Source organism: Anomalospiza imberbis, chromosome 3, assembly GCF_031753505.1.
Source record: "Anomalospiza imberbis isolate Cuckoo-Finch-1a 21T00152 chromosome 3, ASM3175350v1, whole genome shotgun sequence".
In the NCBI taxonomy this organism is placed as follows: Eukaryota; Metazoa; Chordata; class Aves; order Passeriformes; family Viduidae; genus Anomalospiza; species Anomalospiza imberbis.
In genome coordinates this window covers 59793611-59811968 of record NC_089683.1, presented here as the reverse complement: position 1 = coordinate 59811968, position 18358 = coordinate 59793611, and the positions used below count along the sequence as shown (strand labels likewise).

The window sequence follows — 18358 nt, the reverse complement described above, 5'->3', positions numbered from 1 at the left end:
GTACCCTTAGTCCTGTGGAAATATTTTAAGAAAAGCCTGCTGAGCTTTGCACTTCAACTGTGTGTCAATGTGAAGGTTGTTTGGTGTGCTGCCACAGTATCAGCATTCCTATCTGTCGTGAATTGGGGCTACAGTTCTATGACAAGTTAAATTAATCCAAGTCAGCTGCTGTCTCCACCCCTTCCTGTCTTCTGATTAGTGATCCTTTGTGCTTGCACTCACCTGACCCTGAAGTGAGCTACTTCAGGGAGCTAAACAAAGGGATTAGATTTCTTTGTATTGTTTAGATCCCCAAGCCAACCCTCCCAACAGACTGGACATTGCAAGTGAAGGAGAAAGAATAGTTGGTGATGTGAGAGCTGGTCAAGAGAATTTCAGCTTGGATAAAAGCATTGCTATATCTGGTGAAGGGGCAAAATGCTTTCTGTGTATTAGAGCAGACAGTGAGGGGACTGGTGGAGCAGAGGTGGCTTGGGTTGGGATGACTCCTATTTCTGGGTTAGTTCATCCACTAGGGTTGATCCACAGTTGTCCCATTTGGTGTCCTGGTACTCAAGAGTTGCATACCCTGTGTTTTGCTGGGTTGGTGTGGTCAGAACCTTTCCTGGAGCACAAACTGCTGGTTTAGCAGTGGAGATGCACTCTGTAGAGCCTTTGGAGGAAGCTGTAAGAGGGAGCTTAGAGCAGTGACTTGGAGCTTGGCTGTAATGTGCTCTTGGGAGTCTGTCGGGGACACCAGTTACAGTTATGAGCTGAAACCCCTGCATCCCTAGAGGTAGCACTTGTGTGCTGAAGTCACCCTCAAAAATGAGAACCACTAGACAGAATTATTGAAAAACTACCTGAACTGGAAGAGTCACACCAGATGCACCCATGGTATAAATAAAGTGAAAGTGTGATAAGGGGTATGTGAATGTTTTAAGGCCAAGCCCAAAATCTTACCTGGTATATCAATACATGTCCTCTTAAATGCTAGTGCCACCTCTAATCTCAAGTACCCACAGGTGGCTGGCAGAGTTTCTGCATCTGAATGACAGAAAGAAAGATCTGGAGATACTTAATTACATGAAAACTCTCAAGTTCTGATCAGAGTGATTAGGTTGTACCTCTGCACAGAAAAAGTATTTTCTGTTTTCTGTCTCTTTATGAAAGCAGGGGATCAGCGTCCTCTAGTTCCCCTCTTAAAGGGGAAGACTTCTGTATGTGGCTACTTTCTTGTCATCATAGGAACTTGCCCCAAATCCAGACCTGTTTGTGAAAAAGTATTCCCTCAACAATAGACTAATATTCAGTCTTCTAAGAGGAGGATAAAACTAACTGCAAGAAATGCATCTAAATAATGCTCTTGGGGTGCTGGGTTGTGGTGTGTATTTTGGTTGTTGTTGTTGGGTTTTTTTTTTTTTTTGGTTAAAATTAAAAGGTTGTATATTCACACATCACAGTGTGCAAGTACTTAAAAGTTGTTTAGTAATCCAGATCTTTCTGTAAGCCTGGAAAATTTAAGGATATCCTTTGCTGTTGCAACAGTGGCATTTTTTAAAATTGGACATATCCTTTCAACCCTTACTCCTGGCTGCACTTTAACGATATTTCCTTGCCAAGAGTCCTGAGGTGGAGGAGGGACGCACTTGTGTAACTTAAACCCACTAGGATCTTATCCATAGTAGGTAGTAGTATTTTAAAGGTAGCTGTGTAGCTGACACCTCTCCATACGCTGGAGATGTGTGTTTCTTTGGGTCAAAGATTCTTACATTTTGTAAATGACTTAATCTGAAATATTCCAGCCTGCTTTACAGATGCTTCAGTCTGGAGGGAATGGAGCTACAAGCTAGCACTGTGCCCTAGCAGCATCCTGGTCTGCATTAATGGGAGAGGGAGAGAAGTGTTTATCACCCTTTAGTTGTCACTCCTTAGTCTAAATTTGCCCTCTGCTTCTAAGTACAGCAAAGGTACAGGGAAACCAGAGCAAGCTCAGTGAAGGGCTCTTAGCTTGGTCAGGGCTGGAGTACTTGCCCTTGAGGAGAGGCTGAGGGACTGGGACTTCTTCAGCCTGGGAAGGAGATGGCTGCACGGAGGCCCAGCAGCCTCAGCTGGATCTGGAGCTGGATCCCCAGCACCCACCACAGTGGGGAGCAGTTGTCAGGATGACAGAGTTGGGCTGTGCATGGCAGAAGTTGAAACAAGAGGTTCAGGCTGGATATAAGGAAACATTTTCTTACTCTGAGGACAAGTCAGACCAGGTGTATCAGGCTGCCCACAGAGGTTGTGCACTCTGTCCTTGGAGGTTTTCAAGACCTGACAAGATAAAATCCTGAATAAGCTGGTCTGAGCTTACAGCTGAGCCTGTTCTGAGCAGGAGGTTGGTCTGAGACCTCTGAAGCTTCTCTTTGGCCTGGATGGTGATCCTGAGTGGAGGTATAGGACCTCCTGGAAACTAGAAATTAAATGGAATTAAAATTTTCCTTAGTTGATTTAGGTTTTGAAATAGGAAAATAGAAGGAGTAGAGAGTATATATGACTGACTTTGGAACTTGCAGGTTAGTTGCAAGAATCTGCAACAGCAAAAGAAAAGTGAATGGCAGGACTCTCTTGTATTTTTGTGTGTTTGTTTTGTTCTGGTGAGAGTGGTTTTTTTGTTGTTTTGTGGGGTTTTTTGTTTTTTTCCTCCAAAAAAATTAGGAATTTGAATTTATAAAGTTGAAGTTATAGGAAAGACTCTCAGATATTTTTTAGGTTTTGTAAATGAATGAAAAAATTTGATGTCTAAAAATGGGTTTAATTACCCTGTATGATGTTAACACTGTCCTCAAACTTGTAAATAATTGCACTGTTGTAGTCAAGGAGCACAGTTACTGAAAACTGGTGACCCAAATATTTATTTAAGCTTTTTATTGCAAAATTGCATTTGCTTCCTGTTGATGTTTTAATCTCTTCCCAGATTTAACTTGTCTTTAGTTGTGAATGAAATGTTACTTCAGTGTTTATTTACCACAGGATAGAAAATATTTTAAGAAAAACAAAATGCTTGCTCTTCTCTAACACAAAGAAAAACAATCCAGTTATTAACAAGTAAATGAGAACTGTTAGGACATTGGAACTTCATTCTGATTAAAAAGTGTCCTTAAATCTCATTAATGACAGAAACTGAGGTTTGGCACTCACAAAAGTATTCTTTACTGGCTACAGTGTACAACACATCTTTGAGGCATTTTTGCCAAGAAACAAGAGAGAAAGTTGTGCAAATCATCAAGACTTTTTATCCCATGTGAGCTTTTAACTTGTTTTATAGTAAATAGGAGAACTCAACAAGGATATTTATCAAGCTTAATAATGTTCCTTGCAGAACTATGGCCTTGAAACAGACAATATGAAGAACCTGGTTCTCAAGCTGCGAGGGTCATCCAACAATCTGCAAAACTACATCAGCAGCCGTAGGAAAAGCTCAAATTATGATGGAAATACCTCTCGCAAGCCCCCCAATGAATTCCTTACTTCAGTCGTAGAGCTTATTGGTGCTGCTAAAGCCTTGCTTGCATGGTTGGACAGGTAAGAATTAAATGGTTATTTTTTAATTTGCTGCTCCAGTGAATTACTTCTCTTTGTAGGGCCTTTCCTTGATGCTTGGGTGTAAAGATCGTGATGTCACTAACCCCTTTCTTAGGTGCTGCTAGAAGACCTCTAGTGGATAAATTGAACCTAGGGTATCTATTCTTGCACTTCCACTCTTGCTAAAAGCAATAAAACTGTTATCGTTGCACTCAAACTGGTATTTATGAAAGTATGAGTGTTCCCTTTTAGGTCAGTTTCTCATACACATGGTTTTCCCAGCTTCTAAATTACTCGTCATTGGCAGATCCCTTCCTGAAAGATTTTTCTAATGTTCTGCTGAAATCATGGCCTTAGCTATGTGATTTGAAAACTGAACAGGGGGAGGGATTATCCTTCTGCTGTTTTGTTTTCTCTTTTTTTTGCCTTAATTTTTTTTTTTTTTTTGGAAAGAGCCAGAGTTATTTTGTTACAGCTGCAGCAGGTCAGGTCTTGCCAGGGTTGCAGTCTTTGATAAGAGATGAACATAAATTCTCAAATTCCTTGCTAGATTGCCTGAGAAGGAGAGTTAGGAGAATAACTGCACAGGGACTGGCAGCAAGGTGCACTTTTATCCTTTATCCTGCTCTCAAGTAAGGACTTGATCTGTGTCCAGGCAGTGTGGTTAACACTTTGTGCCTCTCACCTGGTCCTCTCCTGTCTCTCTGTTGCTGGCAGCTCACCTTAAATTTTTTTCTGTAACTCAAAGTCATCAAAATTGCTGGCTTGTCCATTTCCAGACCTGCTATGGTTATTTCTAAACCCCTAATATAGGTTTTGCAACTGTCTGAAAGGTCAGAGGTAGGACTCTCAGGTCCTAAAGCTGCCCTACCTGTAATGATTCTTCTATAAGTTTCACTGCACCTCTGTGTGTAAAATGTGAAAATTTTTCTTCTTTTAGATAATAATTTTTTCCTTGTCTGGTCAGAACGTTGGAGGTTCTCTCACTGGTAAACCCAAGGACAGGGCTAGAAAATTCCCAGTTTTGGTGCAAGAGTGGAGCAGGACTATGCAGTCAGGAATATTTACATTGTAAAACTATCCTCACACCTATGTCAATGTCAGAGTTGCAGCACTTACTCTTATATACTCTTCCTTGTTGGTAAGGTAGGATGGGAGAAGGCTGATCCCTCCAATCTAAGGGGAATTTTCTCTTGTTGTAGGACCCCATTTACAGGTATTGCTGACTTTTCATCAATGAAGAACAGAATCATTCAGCTCTGCTTGGACCTCACTACTACTGTTCAAAAGGTCAGCTGATTTCTTTTCCTCTCTGCTTTCCAAAAGGGAAGGAGAGGAGGTGTTGGGGAAGTAATGTGCTTGCTTTGTGCTGAGTGCTAATGAAAGGCAGTTCTGGGAATGAGATCTCACTTTGAACATCCATGAAGGTCAGTTTCAGTTGCCTGTGTTTGAATTGTGGGGTCTTTTTGTTGTTCCCCCTGCCCTTCAATTTAATTATCAATTTTGGTATTGCTGGCTGTATCTTAAGGACGGCAGCTTAAAGACTACTCTTATTTTCTTGAGCTTTACTGGAAAGAGGGTTAGTCTTTGAAATAATTGATCTGCATTTGAAGATTTTCACATTCCAAGCAGCATGTTGAAAAACAGTTATCAGTGCTAACTATAAACAAAAATATGGCTCTATTGGTTTTTATACCTATGTTTGCAGACATCATAGATCTTGTCCCATGCAGGATGTTTTAGCCATCAAATGGGAAATGCTGCATGTAATGGAAGGAGCTACCACCTTTATGATACAGATCCCACTAGCCAGACTGCTTCTGCCACTACTGCAAGACCAGAATATTTTTCAAAACTTAATTTTACCAGCTGTATGATGAGTGCTTGTACAGATAATAGCTAAAAGGACATGTAGCAGCTGTGGTAATCTTGGCAGTTGACATAATTTCACTCTGAATAATGCTGCCTGTTCTGAGAGCGTGTGAAAGGATGGTATCTGGGTACCCTAAGGTGTGCATGCCTGCTGCTCAGTGCCCTCCTTGCTGGGGTGTTCCATGTGCAATTGCACAAACTCAGTGATTTACAGTTACAGATGTGCAGATTGTGCAGTGGAACAGTTAGTGTTTCTAGCAGCAGATGGTGTTCACCCGAGTGCTACAGGAACTGAGATAGGAGATTGCTGAATGTATTAACAAAGCTGCTGGAAAGGATGTCTTATCTTTCTGTTAGGTCAGCCTTTGATGGCAGGAGAACGGGAGTTGTGAATAACAACCCTGGCCTTTCAAAAAATGTCAGACTACTTCTCTGCCAATTTGATATGAGCTATAATAACAGATGGGGTTGGTGCATATGAGAAAAGCATTAATGGGGGAAGAACCAAGCAACACGGGTTTGTCCTGGGACAGGGCACATATGCTAGAATAGTCTGAAGGAGTCTGCTGATGTGGAAAAGAGATACAGATTGAAAAATCTTTAGGAGGGGTTTTAGACTTTAAAGGTATTTCTTATTAAGGTGCAGACTATAGAAACAGGTTGTCAGTTCTAATGGTGAAGAAGAGGCTAGAGTGGCTGTGGTGGAACCAATGCTGCTCTGCATAATCATAAATGATGCATAAAAGCATATCATAATAAAGCAAGGTGGGAATGCAAGAAGATTCTAGTTACCTTTTATGATAGCTATATAGATTCAAGGACAGAATTTTACTCCACTTAAAGTTCACGTCAAACTTTAGGGCTGAAATAATAAACAGTAGAAACAGACATGAGTGGGAGCAGAAGGACTTTGCAATTTTGAGCATTTTGGCTGCATGATGATAGATGACATTTGATATTGATTTATGCACATGTATTTAGCAGAGAAAAGGAGGGGAAAGTCCTCCACAAACTTCTCCAACATGCCTCCTTCTTAAGCTTATTAAAATGCTTGGGGATTTTCTCCTTGTAGATATTGTAAATCTTGTTTTATTATTTATGCACTGTTTTAACTTTTTAATCTGAGAATAGTATCATTCTCCAGTTCAGCACTTCTTGAAGAAAACAGTGATGACTTCTGTAGATTTTTACGTGAACTTTTTTCAGTTCAAAGACTTTTATACCTGGACTTCGTAAATAATGCCTTGTGTGCAGTCCTCTGCCCTTCAGGAATGTCACTGATAGCATATTTTTTAGAAAATCACTTTCCCTTTTATTTTTAACAGTATGTTTAGATCTGTTTTGATGCCTGGGACAGAGGAGTACCTGAGTTGGGATGTAAGGCAAGCACATCTGCCTGGCCTTTTGAGAATCTGATTTAATTGTGCAAGGTTCTGCTTTTCTGGAAAAGTCAGCTGCTGTAATTGAATCCCACATTCTCTTAGTTTTCAAGGCTTATTATTGCTTTCTACCAGGGCCAGAAAATAGTTGCTTAATAGTCGTTTTGAGCCCTACTGGGTGAAACTAATCTGACTAATCTCTGCAGCATGAATAACTCTATTTCTATTTGAGGTTAAAATGGAAGTTTTGCAGAGTTTTCAGAGATTATTTGTTTCCATGTTTATTGGTTAATATAGGGGTTTTGTTCTTGTTTTATTTTTAGGATTGCACTGTGGCTGACATGGAAGATAAAGTCCAGACTGTGGTAAGTTTATGTTTCTGTTGAAACTCAGCTGTCTCCATTCACATTCATTTGTGTTGCTTCTATGCTGGTTGTATGCTTTTCAGTCCCAAATGTTCAAGCATATTATGCAAGTAAACATTACTATGACTTGCTTTGTGAATGTTCTTTCCTGTAGCGGAATAATTGAAATTTCAGCAGACGGATAGTGTGTGGTGATAGCATGTAGTCAAGTATTCCTTAAAGTTTCATTACACAGCTATATTTCCAAGAGAATTTAACCTCAAATTTTCAAGGGAGGACTAGTCCTGTAAAATGATCACAGGCTAAATAAACCAATTATGCTTGTGAAGTGCATTTAGAGCCTTAATAAGCAGACGCTCCGCCTTATTATGCTTCTTCATGTAAAAGAACTGCCCTGCCACAGAAATGAAGCTCTGGCTCTGTACTTGAGCTTGAGTTTCTAGGGTTGTTTGAAGCAGCCTTTGACCAAATGCAGAGTGTAATGGAATGCTTTTTATATTTTGTAACAGTTAATCATCGCTTCCTGCTTTTGACATGAACCAGGCTGTGCTCTTTGATAAGGCCTTCCGGTAGCTCATAGATGCTTAGGAATTTAGTAGCACAATAACTAAAAATAATTTTGTTCATAAATAACGAGATCATGTAAAAGGGAGTTCTCTGCATCTTTCTTTTTCCATTTGTGCACACCCACACTGGAAGTAGGTATTGTTGTTTGTAATTCCCTTGTTTGAGCAGTTCCTCACATTCACACTTAAACATTGTTTTGATTTATTTTATTGCTGCTGTAGAAATCTGACGTAAAACGAAACAGAAAACGTTGGAGCTATTGTTTCCAGGGACCATTGTAATCCAAACCAATGTCTTCCTATGACATAGCTCCCCCCCATTCTATAGTTATATGTGTCTACTTTGACTGAAGGATTCAAGCCCCTTTTGAAAGGTGACTTACCTTGCAAGTTCCCAAACTGTTTATAGCTAACTACTGTACTGCGTACTAATCTTCTCTCTCCTTTAAGATTTTGTAACCTACTTTGAGTGTCAGCCTTGCTTCAGTTGATGTCAAAGCAGAAAACACAGTGGGACATAATGAAATTTGTGAGTGTAGAGAGGGCACAGTTTTTTTACTTTTATTTTTCTTCTTTTTTTCATGTTTAATTAGACATTCTGATAATTACATGTTCTGCAAGGCAAAGCCATGCTGCCTCTGACTTTACTGACACACACGCCAAGGTCAGAATTAGCCTTTATTTATAATGTTGGCTTAGGATCAGTTATGTTTTGGTCAAAAGGGAATATGAACCTTGCCTGTGTAAGCATTCCAGAAGAGGTCAGTTCAGAGGCACAGTGGAGAGAAGTACTGCAGAAGCACTTAAGTGCTGGATAGTCCTACCTTATACTGTAGGGTTTTGTGCAGATATGTCAATGGCCAGCACATCACTTTTTGTGACACATGGACAGTTGTATTCTTATAGCAGAAGTACAGAACAGCATGAAAAACTGTCAATTATTCCCACACGGAATCATCAAAATGTTTCAATATTTTAATGAGTCCTATTTTGGTTAAAGCAAACAAACCCCAAGCCAATTTTTTTGTTATATTTTGTGTGTTTATTTTTTCAGACAGAGGCTGTGTCAACATCTGTTAGTGATGGTAAGGTGGCACTAATGGAAACAGGTTGTTTTTGTGTTGCAATAAGGATGTAAACATGCTGTAGAATAGACTTGTACAAATGAATCTTCTATTTCAGTGATTTTAGAATTCATTTCCTTTGCATATTTTGAAAATTGAAAGAGGAAGAAGCCAGGAGAGAATTTTCCTCACTGTTTTTTGTATGTTCTCATTGCAGGCCAAGACTTTAAATGGCATTTGTGATAAAGCCATCCGATCAACTACAGACCCACTGATGAGCCAGTGTGCATGTCTGGAGGAGGTCCATTTAACCAACATTAAACCTGGGGAAGGCCTGGTAAGAAGCAATTCTGGAGTGTCCTGATGCTCCCAGTATTTAATAGGTAGCCCTGTGAGCCAATGCAAGTGTGTATTTATAATAAGGTATTTCTAAACTGATAGTAACCTGTGGGGAAAAGAAAGAAGCATGAGAAGGAACCCTAAAGGTCACTTGTCAGGTGGTGTGCTGGAGTGGCTGCCAGGGACAGGTATGCACATTAATAGGCTTGATCCCAAATACAATTTCTGATTCCAAATTGTTGAAGGTTATTATTATACTAATATTAGGTTATTATTCTGATTGTTTGAAGGTGTGTTAACCAGCATATTGGAGAATTTACAAATGCTTGTAAAGCTAGTAGTTTTATTTTTTCAGGTTACCATAACCACTTTTTTTCTAGGGGGGCTGGGAGAGGGAGAAGGCAATGAAAAATGATGTTTGTGTTTTGAAAGATGATTTTTTTGTGTGTGTTTATAGCAAGATAGGGATGAATGGGAGAATTTTGGAGTTTTGCTATTAGCAGGAAAATGAGAATTTTTTAACTGTTTGGTGGTCTTATTACTGTATGTCTTATTACTGACTCTTTTACTTATTACAGTATGTCTTATTACTGACTCTTGTTCGTTCAATGGATTCTGCTTAGCTTAGTGCTGGTTATGAGAAACTCAATTTGAAATCTTGGTGGATTTTCTGTCTAGGGAACAGATGTGTTAGAATGAGTTGGAGGGAATTTAAATTGTTACGTGCATTTGTATTCACTCCTAGCCCCGAGGGCAGTAGAAATGAACATTTTTAGAGAAAGCTGCCCAGTCTTACTGTGCTATATAGTTTTACCTAGACCAGTGGATTTGACTGAATCAGTTATGCAATTTTGAAATTATGGGAACGTCTTTGTTAATATACAAGCTACATTGAAGCAGAGTCAGTCTAGCTTAGCCTAAATAAGAAACTAGGAGGTGGGTGCACCCAATTGGATACTGACAGGAAAACAGGCAGGGAATTGGCTGGAGAGGAAGGGTCAAAAAGATCATCTCATTTTCCACCTATTTTTAAAGTAAGTGTGGTAACTTCAGGCAGCTCAGCTGCTTTCAGCTCCTTAGTAACATCCAGTTCTGTACTCCTCAGTGTGAGTTTTTCTAACAGCAGATGTAGAAAGGAAAACTAGCTATGTATTTGTTCATAAATGATGAAATCAATGTGCTGGTCACCTCTTGTGGGAAATCTATGTACTTATTAGTTAATAGCTTGTTCATGATTTTTAAATTGGTGCTTTTATAGTCAACACCCATTTCATCAAGTTTGCCCTTGTGTTCACACTCAGCATTAGCATACAGAGCCACAAATACTCTGCTGGAACTTTAGTGCTTATGTAAGCATTGTGGTTATGAGGCTGTCTGTGTACTGACTTACCAAGAGAAGCTGTAAAAGAACATGTCAGCAATACTTGTAGCCCACCTGTGTGGGTCTGCTCTATTTGGAGAGAACTGGTGGCCACCTAGTAAAACCTGTAATTCTCTAAACAGGCTGGATAGTAAGGAAATGAAGTTCTGTTCAAGACCAAAGACTGGCAAGGCAGCAAAATCAGCAGTGTTTGGTATTATCAACCAGAGAGTGTTTCTAAGTCTTATTTCATACAATAGGTGTTTTAAGTCATTATAAATATTATAATAAATGACACTAAAAGTGTTCTGTGAAGAAGTTTAGTGTGTTGTAATATTTGACTACACACTTTTTTAGGGAGAATATACAAATTGTTAACTGGTTTTAATAATGTTTTGAGTCTGTTGCCAACAGTGTTTTAATCAGGTAAGTTATGTTGTTTGTTTTGCCTTTAAACTTGTTTTTAATTTTTTCCTTATATTTAGGGAATGTACATCAAATCAACTTATGATGGATTGCATGTAATTACTGGAACTACAGAAAATGTAAGTGAAGTAAATATAGATTATCTCAGACAGCACTTTTGATTGAGTTAGTTTGACTTACTACTTTTTGTTGTTTTAGACATGACTTGCATGGAATTACTGCTTTATGTACTGTGTGAACTATCACTTGTTTATACAGTTGGTAAATATTTTGTGCCTGTGTGTTTCACTGTTAGTCTGATTAAACCAGTTTCTGCAAGCACACAAATTAGTTTAAATGCTTGGCATTAAAGTAATTGCTTTAATAAGTTACTGTATCTACTGTTCTGAGCTCTTATGGTGTCTTGCTTAACCAAGTCTTGGATGTATTTGCTCTCCACTGGCAAAAGCAATCTCCCCTAATGGGAGCATTTAGGTGGTAGTGTGCTAGATTCAGTAATTAGTAATGAAATCAATGAGCTGTCCCGTGACAAAATTACCTTGCAGAGTAAAAAAGACTATGAACAAGTAAGACTTAAGAGTGGTCAGCTGGAAGGAAGTAGTTGGCAAGAGAGGCAACTATTTTTTTAGTGCAGGTGGTTCCTTGTTTTATTTGTACACAGAGTCCTTTGCAGCTGAGAATTTATTAAAGGCTTCTGGGCAGCCCTTGAAGGAGTGAACCTCTAGCCAGCAGCTGAGGCTGGCAGGTGATGCTGTGGTGTTTTCAAACAGGCTACGTCCACTTCTGCAGCAATTTTAACATCTGATAAATGCAAAAGAAAGTAGTGTTGACTGCTGACAAGCTGCTTCTGCATGTAGGTCTTATTTAGGTCTGTATTCCTTCTGTAGCTTTCAGTGTTGACCTAAGTGTCTTCTTTTTGTTATCAACACTGGTTCTTCCTTTGGGGAAACTCCTTCCTTTGGAGCAACAGAACTTGACAAGCGACTGAGAGATCTGCGAACAACTGATGGCTTTATGGTGGTGTGGTATCATTTAGATGACCCAGGCTGGATCTTAGCTCAATTTTCTTGCCAGATTTGGAATGGCATTTTAGTAGCTATCCCCAGGAGCTGGTGTATGGGAATGCAATGGAATTGCACCCCTGAATTGGCAGTACTGAGCAATGGAAGAACTGGGGAAGTCCATTTGGTATGAGTCAGCCAAGAGGATCCCTGGGTTATGCCATCCTACGTGAGACTTTGCATGTCGTGTTTGCCTAGAGCTAAACTTTGCTCTTTCCTCTGCTCTCAGGATGTGATCCCAGTGCTGTGACCTGTCACTTGCTGCAGGAGTTCTCTGTGCAAGGGTCCCCCACCCTCCTTCAGATGAGCTGTTGGTCACCCAAAGGACAGCTTGAAATAAGCTTTGTTTTTCACAAACTTGACTCTGGCCCAGCATTTTTTCATGATCTTGGTTGATTCCTATATATGCAGCTTTCCACAGAGGCATTTCCTCTCAGAGGAAGCAAGAAGACAATGAAGAAATGGGGTTACTCATGATAGCTGAAGCCTCCCACAAATTCCCCATGTTTTCTTCCTTTGTTGCACTGTTTATTCTTACAGTTCTTTCTCATAACAAAGTTACTTCAGGTCTAAAGGTGTGATGAGGTGGAGAAAGGAGTCCTTAATCCCAGTGCTTAGTTCTGGAACCACTAGGAAGAGCTGGCCTGCTGCCTGGTGGTTGCTCATGGGGTTGAGGGAATGGGAGGAGTTGCTGTCCTGTGACCAGGGTGCAGCATGTACCAAGGTAGCATGTCTGTGTGCTTTGGGTGTTGTCAAGGCTGGTAGGAGTTGGTGTGTTATAGCAGTGAGAGTGTTTTTAATAACTGCAGCAAAGGCTGGTGCATTGCACCAGCTGTTGATAAATCTAAATATTGACATACTTATCTGTTTCTTGCTAACGGCTCCGCAGAGCTTAGGTTTTGTTCCAAGAAAATTGTATTTTAAAGTGTATTAATATTAGATAAGTATTTGAAAAATACCTGTCTATGCAAGTATTTTTATCTACTGCTTTGGTGATTCAGGCAGGCAGTTTCACATTAAAGTCAGAAGCTTTTATTTACATTGGAAAACAGAAAGGTAAAGTGCAAAGGATCTATCTTGTGGATTGGAGGGGTTTTGCTCCTTTGTTCTGTACATTCAAAGTCTTAATGTATTTTTTAAAATAAATACATGTTTGTTTAAAAGTTGTTTAAGATAGTTGTTGTGTTAGGGCAGAAATCCTTGTCAGTCCTCTTCCATTAGTTTCTAAAACTATAGTACAAACTGGAGGGAAAAGGAGAGTGGAGACTGTCTCATGACTTAAGTACAATTTGACCTGTAACAGATGGTGGCTATGCCTTCTCTCTTCCTGTTTAGTTCCCCCAGCATAAAAATCAATCATTTGAATTATTCATTTGCACAAGTCATCAGTAGATGTGAAAATTATGTATAATGAAGAGCATTGCTGATCCAACCTTTGACTTAGATTGGTGGGTGTTGTTATGGGAGGGAGGGAGACCTGATGAAACACATGACTCTTGTTTTTCTCTTTGTAGTCCCCTGCTGATCGCTCCCAGAAGATTCACGCTGGTGATGAAGTGATCCAAGTTAATCGACAAACTGTGGTGAGTAACTTCCCTTATGCTTGCTCTGCACCACAGGGGCTGAATGGATAGGGTCAGGAGGCAGTTCTGATGTTTGAGGCTTTTTAACATTTTATTTTCAAGACAAATTTTATTCTTTGCAATATTTTGATAAATATACAGTATTTCATGTTTAAATGCTTTATGCATCATATTAAAATAGTTCATGTTGCATTTAAAGACCTGTTTTAAAATGTCTCGTTACAATCCACTGAAATACACAAAGAGCTTTAAAATGCCCCCCCAATAATTTGCAAAAGATTGTCCAATAATTTGCATCTGGGAATCTGTATGTAATGATTGCATTTTTGCTTAGTACATTAGGCAATGCCTTTTAATGTGAGAAAGAAACATGACAAAAGTAATTCACTGTGAATCCCTGCATTAGTCAAATTGAGCACATCTATGTGTCCTTCTAGGACTGGAACTGAGGTATAAAGAGCACTGCTTGATATCTCAGTATTTAGTTTACATCTTAAGTAGAGAACTTGGAAAGAAAATTAAGAACCTTGCAAAAAAAAGAGCTTTCCATTTTTTTTTTTTAATTTTTAAGATGGGTTTTTTGGATCCCATATCTCTTCTAGGTTCATGTCAAAACAAACAGTCTAGCTTGGGGGATTTGGGTTTTTCTTGTTTGTTTGCTTTCAGAAAAGAAATGCTGAATAAAAGATGTCTTTATGCTCTTCCAGGTTGGATGGCAACTAAAAAATCTGGTGGCAAAGTTGCGAGAGAATCCTGCTGGAGTTAGGCTGCTGCTTAAGAAACGTCCTACTGGCTCTTTTCATTTCACTCCTGCTCCACTGAAGAACCTGCGCTGGAAACCACCCTTGGTGCAGGTGAGAGCCTGCCAGCTCCACTCTCATCTCAGGATGGGAATGTCTTGGTAGCAGCTAGAAAAAAAGAGAAGTCCCAGAAATGCCCCAAAGTACTCACATTTGAGTATACGTCAAGGCAGGTTAGGTGAAATGGCTGTTCTCCTCTGGTTCCTAGATAAAAGGGAAAATGTTTTTTTTTTTCTCCTTGCTACCAGATAATGCCCTCTTGGTACACAAAGGGACTAGGTGTGCTTAATACTTCAATCAGTCTGTGTGCCACTGGGAGAACTTATCTGAGGCACTATACTTATCTGCTGATATATATGGAATTCATCAGCATGGAGCAATGAATAAATGTTTTCTCTATCACAGTAATATGTTTTTGCTGAAATAGCTTAAGACTATTCCATATATTTGTCCTCTTTTTGGTCTAGTGAAGGGGGAGAAAGTTTTTTAAAAAAATATTTAAGCTACTTGTTTAAATAAGATTTGGTTGTTGGGCAATATACTGATTGGAAACTGAGCAAAGAAAGGGATATCAGTAATTCTTAAATAACCATGTTGAGGAATGGCATATTGCATTAGGAAATTTAGGGCTTAATGCTTGCAGGAGCAAACAACCTAACTGAATTTAAACTAATTAGCTGAAATTAATAAAACCAATGAGAGTCCCCCCTCCTCCTCCTCCTGTTGTGATACAGGGCTCCCTACAGCTGTGGGGATAATTTAAACCTGTGAAATGCTGGTGGCTATCACAAGTCTCCATGAAGGCAGATTTCTCTCAAAATGGGTAAAAGATATATACTTGACTACTTGTTCATCCTTCCTTTCACCAATGCGTATGTCCTGTTTTTCTAGCATTGTACCTGACATGTATTACCAGTGTGAAGAGCTGAGGTGTGCTGGTTTAGGGGCTGTGCACAGAAGAAAGGTCTTTGAAACCTTTTCTCTCCTATAGGCAGACAGGAACCTGGCAAGATGCTGAGAATATATAGAAGTGAGGCGCAAAGATGAGAAATGCCAAATCTATTTTTAATTTGCTTCCCTGGCCCTTATATCCATTGATCCAATCTATGGTGAATTTAATACATTCCTACCTGTGTCCCAGGCATTGGAGTGTATGGAATAAAGGTAGCATATGCCAGTTTCACAAGGCTTGCTAATCATATCTGTATTAAACAAATTGTATTCTTTTAATGCATCTAAATATGGAAGAGGGGGTTTTGTCTCAGTTGCTTTTTTTGTCTGTGGAATTTACATGAAAAATAGAACTGGAAAGAGCAAAATATTCTTGAGCAATGCATTACCCATGATAGGACTTCTGTGGGAGGGCTTGTAAAGCTAGCCAAGACTGTGGGTGGAGGAAAATGTGGATTCTAAGAGTTTTTGAAGTGTTCGTATATCACAGAGATATTAATTCACTAGCGGATAAAAATGGTGCTATTGATTATTAAATTATCTTTTTGTGCATGATAAATGGATGTTCAGATGTTTGATAGCTGTTTAACGTTTCAGACCAGTCCTCCACCAGCCTCAACTCAGTCTCCAGACAGCACCGTGGATACCTCACTGAAGAAGGAGAAGCCGGCCATTTTGGATCTGTACATACCCCCTCCACCAGCTGTTCCGTATTCTCCTCGGTACGCAAACAAACCTGCGCCACTCAAAAGAAACATCCTTCACTGCACTTGTTTCTGAGCTCTTAAGCTCTGTGCAGATTAGCTTGAGGAAGCTGCAAATCTCAAACTTTCTTCCAGCTGCCTAAATGAGTTGGATTGCTTGAACTTATGCTTAAGTGTCTATACTACCAGGATTGTAACAGATTTTATTACTGGAAGATTATTGAGTGCCACAGAGAGCAGAGTTGTTCCCAGAACATGACACCAATGTCATCTCTGGTTTTGTTGTGGAGTTATGTTTCTGACACTGCTTAAATCCAATTGCACACAGCAATTTTTGTCCCTAACGTTTTTCACTGTTGGATTTGTTCTTTTTTAGCAAGTTGAGTAACTGTTGTGGGAGTTTGGATAGAAAAGAATGTCACGTTAAATGACACCTATCACGTTAAATTTTTAAACTTGCAAGTTGTTTAAAACAAATATGTTCCCACTGAAGGGAAGGGAGAGGCAATACATCAACTCTTTATTTTTTTATGCTGTGGTGTAAGCTATAAAAATGCAGACCTGTATACACAGTGAGAGGGGGAGTGGTGTGTATGGTAAGGCTGACTGTTGTTTCTTCTCAAGTTCATGTTGACTCATGCCAGAACCCTGCCAGCTGATCTGGGAATGTGATGGAAAAAAAGTGTTTTCAGGCAAGATGTGAAAGGCAGGCATGCTTCCTGGCCTTCCCTGACATTTTAGGTTACGTGTAGGTAGCCCAGCACAGAAACTGTGACCTTTTGTTGCAGGCCTTGTGGGAGGGCACTTGTACATGTCATGTACGGGCTGATACAGAGACAGAGGTGGTATTACTGCAGTTTTTGGGGCAGGACTGGGAGGAGGAGGCTCGCTCAGGTAGGATCTCTTTAGTAAAGTTGGACTCATCTTGGCCTGCTCTTACTTTGCTTTTATGGTTACACAGGCTCAGTTCTTATTAAAAAACCCCTCAAATCTTTAAATCTTTTGGCATAGTAACAAGCATATAGATTTAGCAGATGAATGCCTTAGTCATTTCTTCAAATCATTAAATATCAAGCACATTGGTGAATTATGTCCTTGTGCACAATTTGTTTATCTTTCCTAAAGAGACACAAAATTATATAGAATTTAAAATGCCTTTAGACCTCCATCCCTGTTGAAAAGGATGGAAGTCACAATACAAGATGTACAACTCATCCTAGATGATGTGTGGAAAGGGAAAGGCGTCTTGACTTTGTCTTTTAAAGAAAGCAGATGTGAGAAGCTATGGCAGGCAGGAAGAGGAGAAAGGACAATTCTTTTGCCTTCTGTTTGGTCATTTATTTTGACCTCTGCATGTTTTGCTTTTCTTTTGAAATTGTGGTGCATTTGTGTGACGATTGTTCTTTTTGCTCCCCCTCATCATCATGTTCTCTTCCCTTCCTGACACGGATCTCCTCTGCTCCACACTGGGAGTCAGAGAGCAGTGTTTGGTTTCCTGCCCCGTGGCACAGTCTCCACATGGTGGTGGTGTAGGAGAGCTCTCCATGTACATACATTTTTGGTGTAACACTTGAGTGCAACTTTTGGTCTCTGCATCTCCATAAATAGCTCCTTCCTATTCACTGAGCTGCAGCATTGTTCTTGCTGGAGGGCTGGACAAGTGGAATGTGCCGTCCAGGGACTGTTATGAATACTGGGGTATATGTGTGCTTAGGCAGTCAGCTATGTATTTTTATGCCTGACTTGCCTAATGGTTGCTTCAAGCAATAAGATTGTAACATGTAGGAAGGGGGAAAAACCTCCAGGCAAATCTTAGTAGCTTCTCTTCCAAAAGTACTTGCAGAATTTAATCTAAATCGTATGTATATGTATATATATATATATGCACACATACACACACTATGAATGTGTTACTGAAACTCTCAAGGAGGGAGAGAGAAGGTGGTAAATATTCACTGACAGGTATTGGACTCCTATAATGACTGAAAGGCAGAGACCCTCAGATGGAGGTAATAGCTGTTATCATTACACATACACAGGTGGATAAATTTATGTAGCACTCCCGAGTCACAACTATGTACTTGAGCAGGCAGTGAATCAGGGGCTTTGATGCCCTCAGGACAGAAAGGTCTCATTTATCAAAATCTTTTGCAGGAGTGGAGCCTCTAAATTTCTCAGTGTGCTAAATTACTGGCTCGTTAAGAGTGAATTAGCATGAGGGGGTAGCTTTCTTTTCTCCTTGTTAAATATAATGAAGTCCTCTATCACCTGACTTTCTTGGGGGCTTCTTCCAGCTTGTTTGCAGCACAATGCCAGTTGTCATGAGCATGACTTGCTGCTAG

General features: G+C 39.8%; 1 protein-coding gene across 2 annotated transcripts in view; it reads left to right on the top strand.

The window, feature by feature from the left end:
* CNKSR3 (CNKSR family member 3) overlaps positions 1–18358 on the top strand; it is a 53866-nt gene that overhangs the window by 31138 nt on the left and 4370 nt on the right. For both annotated transcript variants that reach the window (XM_068184649.1, XM_068184648.1), the window contains 8 exons: positions 3344–3546; positions 4749–4836; positions 7121–7162; positions 9010–9129; positions 10977–11036; positions 13493–13561; positions 14269–14415; positions 15910–16034. In XM_068184649.1, coding sequence (XP_068040750.1) covers positions 3344–3546; positions 4749–4836; positions 7121–7162; positions 9010–9129; positions 10977–11036; positions 13493–13561; positions 14269–14415; positions 15910–16034 — 854 coding nt within the window. The remainder of the gene's footprint in view (positions 1–3343; positions 3547–4748; positions 4837–7120; positions 7163–9009; positions 9130–10976; positions 11037–13492; positions 13562–14268; positions 14416–15909; positions 16035–18358) is intronic.